The sequence below is a fragment of the Scylla paramamosain genome, unplaced genomic scaffold (genome assembly GCF_035594125.1).
Source record: "Scylla paramamosain isolate STU-SP2022 unplaced genomic scaffold, ASM3559412v1 Contig2, whole genome shotgun sequence".
Lineage (NCBI taxonomy): Eukaryota > Metazoa > Arthropoda > Malacostraca > Decapoda > Portunidae > Scylla > Scylla paramamosain.
The window spans coordinates 4,133,881-4,140,614 of NW_026973667.1; the positions used below are offsets into that span (position 1 = coordinate 4,133,881).

Consider the following 6,734-nt stretch of genomic DNA (forward strand, 5'->3'; position numbering starts at 1 on the left):
GGAAAGGAAGTCAAGGTGAGTGTGTCTGGCCAAAAATCGCCTTAAAATGGCAAGAATGGACGCTGTTACCACCACAAGGAACAGAAGGGGAGGGAGCGGTGTGTTTAGGGAGAACTTCCGGGACGGGACAACAAACTTTTCTTATTTCCCCACGGAGGGAGGAAGTTGCGGAAAGAGGAAAAGACGGGAGATGTTTGGATTCACTCACCTGCTTGACTCACCTGGATGGCTACCCTTTCTTGACATATGAATAGACAGGTAGAGGTTATTTCAGATGAATATAAGGGCAGCGCGGATCTGCAGGTGCGCCAAACCTTACGGTATTTCACTGTTTCCCCAGTATTAACGTGGCTTTCCTTACCCTTCTTATCAGAGAAGGGCACTGGTCTACCCTGGTGAGGGGGTGTTCGTTCGTGCGTGTGTATGTCACATCTGTTGGCAGGCGTGAAATTGTTCACGGTGATTGGTTCCTTTGTTTGAGAATGCAGCTGCTGGCCAATTAAAACATGAGGGATTAATTTATCCAATGACAGCGCTTTACTTCATCCTGAGGAGGGAGAAGCACTCAATTTGAAATATTTGAGTTAGTGCGAGGAAGAAGTCTGTCTGTTGCTGCCATTATTTCCAGCGCACCGCCACATTTTGTGAAGAGAAACAAGGTGACCACTTCTTATTCATTTCTCTGCCTTGCCAGTTAGGTTAGCTGACTTTAGTTAGGTTAGGTTAAGTTAGTTTGGTTTGTGTGGTTAGGTTTGGTTAAGTTATGTTTGGTTAGGTTAGGTTAGGTAGTTTTGTCAGGTTGTTAGTTTGGTTAGGTTTTATTTGGCTACTTTAGGTTAATTTAGTCAGGTTAGGTTATTTAGGTTAAGTTAAGTTAGGTTTGGTTAAGTTAGTTTGGTTAGGTTAAGTTAGTCTTGGTTAGGTTAGGTTAAGTTAGGTTTGGTTAGGTTAGGTTAGCTACTTTAGTTAGGTTAAGTTAGCTAGTTTGGTTAGGCCTGAAAGGTGGAGGTTGAGCGGAATGATGTCGCTTTTCTCCGGAATGGTGAATCTGCTCCACCCGGATCCTCGTTGCTGGATCCATTTGTTGCGGTGGATTGTTACCCTCTAATTTAATTCACTCCCATCACCACTAACCTTGCTGTTGGAATGACAGTTCCCACAAACACTCCATTTAAATTCAAATTATGTTTAAAGGCCGGGGGCAAATGTGAGTTTTTTTTTTTTTTTTTTTTTTTCTTCACCTCAGTTAAGTTGTCTGTGCATGATTTGGTTAGCCTTAGATGTTAATGAGTTAGGTATTCTGTACACAGCATTAATACTGTGATAACATTTTGAACAGTAAGTATTCTGTACACAGCATTAATACTGTGATAACATTTTGAACAGTCAGTATTCTGTACACAGCATTAATACTGTGATAACATTTTAAACAGTAAGTATTCTGTACACAGCATTAATACTGTGATAACATTTTGAACAGTAAGTATTCTGTACACAGCATTAATACTCTGATAACATTTTGAACAGTAAGTATTCTGTACACAGCATTAATACTCTGATAACATTTTGAACAGTAAGTATTCTGTACACAGCATTAATACTCTGATAACATTTTGAACAGTAAGTATTCTGTACACAGCATTAATACTCTGATAACATTTTGAACAAGTATACCGGGGAAAAACTGTGTTTGTGTCCTTAACGACCCAGTGAAGTGTGGGTGGGTGACCCAACTTTGGGCTGTGACCCAAGGGTTAAGAACCACTGACCCAAGGTAATACACTCTTCCAGGCACTTGCTGTGAGAGAGAGGGGAGACCTGTGCACCGCTGTGCTGCACTGTGCTTAGATGTCCCTGGTACACTCCTGAGGCTGTACCATTCTTGCCCCTATTGTGAGTATGTCTCTGTGTGTGTGTGTGTGTGTGTGTGTGTGTATGTAGTTGATAATCACTGAAGGGTTTGTGACTTGACCCGTCCCACAAGTGACAAAGACGGCATCACGCTGGTCAGTGCTTGCAGAAATGGCTCTTTCTGAGACGTAGGTACAGTTTGTAATGGCCGCCACTCTTCCCTGCTCCACAGACCAGGCCAGCATCCAGGCCGCCGCCCTGCCTTGCACTGACGGCTGTCTGGCCTCCCCGAGGGTCCCTGCAGGACTGGACGCGGCTTGTGCTGGCAGGAGTGGTGCTGCGGTGGAGGTTGTGAGGCTGGGCAGCAGCATGAGCGGCCGGTGGCAACAGCGGTAGCAGCAGCAGCAGCAGCAGCAGCAGCAGCAGCAGCAGCAGCAGCAGCCAGCCTCAGATGTGGGGAGGCGCAGGCATGGTGGCAAGAATCACCTGGAGGCAGGCAGCTCTGTCCACAGAGGAGAGAGCAAGTTTGAGTGCCAGCAGTGTGACAAAACTTTTGTATCCAGACAAGGCCTTGACTACCACATCCTGACACACAGTGGTGTTAGAAATTATGAGTGTGGTGAGTGTGGCAGGAAATTTACCTGTAAGTCTCACCTCACCAGACACACCCTGACACACAGTGGTGTTAGAAATTATGAGTGTGATGAGTGTGGGAAAAAATTTATCCACAAGTGTCAGCTCACCTCACACACCCTGACACACAGTGGTGTTAGAAATTATGAATGTGATGAGTGTGGGAAGAAATTTATCCACAAGTATTCCCTCACCTCACACACCCAGACACACAGTGGTGTTAGAAATTATGAGTGTGATGAGTGTGGGAAGAAATTTATCCACAAGTCTTCCCTCACCACACACACCCTGACACACAGTGGTGTTAGAAATTATGAGTGTGATGAGTGTTTGAGGAAATTTACCCACAAGTCTGACCTCACCAACCACACCCTGATACACAGTGGTGTTAGAAATTATGAGTGTGATGAGTGTGGGAAGAAATTTACCCAAAAGTCTAACCTCACCACACACACCCTGACACACAGTGGTGTTAGAAATTATGAGTGTGGTGAGTGTGGGAAGAAATTTACCCACAAGTCTAACCTCACCACACACACCCTGACACACAGTGGTGTTAGAAATTATGAGTGTGATGAGTGTGGGAAGAAATTTACCCGCAAGTCTCAGCTCACCTCACACACCCTGACACACAGTGGTGTTAAAAATTATGAGTGTGATGAGTGTGGGAAGAAATTTACCCACAAGTCTTCCCTCACCACACACACCCTGACACACAGTGGTGTTAAAAATTATGAGTGTGATGAGTGTGGGAAGAAATTTCCTACCATTTCTCATCTCAATCAACACGCCTTCAGACACACTGGGGTGAGGGAGTTCGAGTGTGATGTTTGTGGCAAATGTTTCAAGACAAAGGGTGATATTGCCAAGCACTTGAAGATCCACTTCTGAGGTGGTGGTGTGTGGACACATGGGGCCACACCTGTACCTGTGGTGGTGGTGGTGGTGGTGGTGGTTGCCGTGCCTGTGAGGGAGTCATGGCCCCAGCAGTTTTGTGTGGTGGTGGTGGTGGTGGTGGTGGTGTGGTGGTGGTGTGGGGGGGTCATAGCCCCAGCAGTTTTGTGTGGTGGTGGTGGTGGTTGTGTGGAGGAGTCATGGCCCCAGCATTTGTTTTGTTGGCAGTGCAGGTGTGACTTTCAATAAATGTGTGTGTGCAGTAAACCTTTGTTTGTGTATTCACCAGGTGTAGTATACAGGGCCTCAGCTACAGGAATATATTGTAGTGAGGTAGCCCCTCTCTCTCCTTGCCTCAAGTGTTTGTGTATTCACCAGGTGTAGTATACAGGGCCTCAGCTACAGGAATATATTGTAGTGAGGCAGCCCCTCTCTCTCCTTGCCTCAAGTGTTTGTGTATTCACCAGGTGTAGTATAAAGGGCCTCAGCTACAGGAATATATTGTAGTGAGGCAGCCCCTCTCTCTCCTTGCCTCAAGTGTTTGTGTATTCACCAGGTGGTGATGGTGATGATGATGGCGAGCGAGACATTCAAAGGAGGGCGTTCACGTGCGTGGTGGTGAGCAGGTGATGATTGGAGAGGCACAGAACGTTCAGGATGGAGGAGGAGGAGGAGGAGCAGGAGTCTTTGTGTATAGGAAGGAGAGGAATGTAAGAGGAGAAAAGATAGATGTAGGCAGCTCTGTCATGAGAGAAGGCGGCAGAGTGCACAGGCCACCCTGGAATGTCGTGAAAGGCTTGCGGTGGTCGTGGTGTGCGTGAAGGGGGAGGGTGAGAGGGCAGGCAGAGACAACACCAAGAGTTAACCAGTGTTCTCATTCATTCTTCCCTTTCTCAGGTAAACGCTGGGACTCCCTGCCTGCTTCTGCATTTCCTCCTTCCAATGGCTTCAAGTCTTTCAACGAGGGGGAGGCTCAAGACATCGTTTTATTTATCTATTTTTATTATTCTCATTTCATTTGGCTCCTCTACAGGAACTGGCATTAAGTTGGCTTTTTATTCAAATTTTTTGTTGTCCTTTTCCAACAGCCCTCTTACATAAAAGAAAATAACTAAATAATAACAAGAAAAGCCAGTGTCTCGGGGTGGCAAAACCACTCGGCCTGGAGAGAATGTGCATGGCGTGCCAGCTGTAGCAATGGAAGGAGTATTGAGGCAGTGAAGGAGTCCCTGGAGACAATGTGCATGGCATGCCAGGTGTACCAATGGAAGGAGTATTGAGGCAGTGAAGGAGTCCCTGGAGACAATGTGCATGGCGTGCCAGCTGTAGCAATGGAAGGAGTATTGAGGCAGTGAAGGAGTCCCTGGAGAGAATGCATGGCATGCCAGGTGTAGCAATGGAAGGAGTATTGAGGCAGTGAAGGAGTCCTTGGAGACAATGTGCATGGCGTGCCAGCTGTAGCAATGGAAGGAGTATTGAGGCAGTGAAGGAGTCCCTGGAGACAATGTGCATGGCGTGCCAGGTGTACCAATGGAAGGAGTATTGAGGCAGTGAAGGAGTCCCTGGAGACAATGTGCATGGCGTGCCAGGTGTACCAATGGAAGGAGTATTGAGGCAGTGAAGGAGTCCCTAGAGAGAATGCATGGCGTGCCAGCTGTAGCAATGGAAGGAGTATTGAGGCAGTGAAGGAGTCCCTGGAGAGAATGCATGGCGTGCCAGCTGTAGCAATGGAAGGAGAATTGAGGCAGTGAAGGAGTCCCTAGAGAGAATGCATGGCGTGCCAGCTGTAGCAATGGAAGGAGTATTGAGGCAGTGAAGGAGTCCCTGGAGACAATGTGCATGGCGTGCCAGGTGTATTGACAATTAATATGAAGGATAACGTTAAGTTTGTGTTTGCCTTTTTGTTTTTCCCAGCAGGAGTTGTCGCTACAAAGGCTGACTCAGGAGCAAAGCGAGCCGCCTGTAGCGCCAAGCTCAAGCTAAAGATGTCAACACGACACGTGGTATGACGGGGCCGCTGGGGGCAGGGTCCGGCTGCTGCCTGGACTGTTGTGGCGTGTACTACTGCTGCCACGACCACCTTCGGGAGGACCGGGAGCAGCACCGGCAGTGGTGTGAGCTGTACAAGCTGTGCTCCTGCTGCAACCAGCAGGCCAAGAACAGGGAGGCCATCACACTGCCCACCGCCCTGGACCAGGAGTACCGCCCCCTGGCCCCCACCATGGAGGAGCACATCCTCTCCCTGGCCAGCAGGCTGCGGCCCGTGGCTGTCGCTGGGGCCTCAGAGAGCCTCACCTTCCCCCTCACAGCCCTCTACGTGCGTGCCGTCGTGCCCTGTACCATAACCTGCCCCAGGCTACTGCGGCAGCCACCCCCCCTGCCACCCTGCGCTTGGCCTTCAACTGTGGCTTCCACGAGTGGGAGGGGGACGAGGGGGACACCTGGCCAGACTCCTTACCCCTCATGGCCGACGATGCTGCGCCCCTTGCCTTCACCTCCTTCAACCACTCAGAGGCACAGAAGGACCTGGCTGCCCTCAGGAGGGCCAAGCCAGAGGTGCAGGTGTCCCTGGCTCGCCCCAACCCCTACCGCAGCACCCGCCCGCTGCAGGACTGGACACGGGAGGATGGCGCCCACATGTACTACACCAACCAGTACCTCACTGTGCTGCAGGCCGGCCAGGCAGGGCAGCGGGCGGCACAGGACACGGGGGAGGAAGGAGAGCAGGAGGAGGCAAGAGAGGAAGGGAAGCAGGGTGAGGCAAGAGAAGGAGGACAGATGGGAGAGCAGCACACCCTGCCAGACACCACCTAGCACCACTCGTCCTGGTCCCTGCCTGCCACACACCCACAGTACAAACCTGTGTTCACTTCCCACACTCCACCAGTACAAACCCCAGCCTGGCAGGTGTGGCTCAACTCTCCACACCTGCACAACACAGATGCCCTTCAAAATACACACACTCTTCATCATCATCATCATCATCATCATCATCAAGTCACTCACCATCACACACAAACCAGAATCTCCTTGGGGCAGCACACCTCAGCATTCCACATCCAGCATCTTTCTACCTCTGCCACACTGCCACATCTCCACCAGTGTTCGTGTTCTCAGCTTCACCATGTCTTCTGTGTTTCTTCGGTGTTGTGTCTCATAATTTGCTAACAGTTTTAACTCCTGTGACAGCCTCTAGCCCCCAACAGCTCAGATTTCCAAGAGATCATAGCACAAGGCCAATATTCTGTAATGCTCTGCTCTCATTATGACTGTTTTCCAAGGCCACAGAGATTAGCCAGGTTCTCAAGAGTGTTTCCCCTGTTAATAATGTAGAAATGTTAATCTGTCACTAGAAC

The 6,734-nt window shown here is 49.4% G+C and overlaps 1 protein-coding gene across 1 annotated transcript; it reads left to right on the forward strand.

Moving 5' to 3' along the window:
• The first annotated feature begins 2,055 nt into the window (after positions 1–2,055).
• LOC135095946 (zinc finger protein OZF-like) lies at positions 2,056–6,526 on the forward strand. The gene is made up of 2 exons (XM_063997094.1): positions 2,056–2,202; positions 2,248–6,526. The coding sequence occupies exons 1-2, from the start codon at positions 2,056–2,058 to the stop codon at positions 3,373–3,375; spliced, it is 1,275 nt and encodes a 424-aa protein (XP_063853164.1). The 3' UTR covers positions 3,376–6,526.
• Positions 6,527–6,734: the final 208 nt, after the last annotated feature.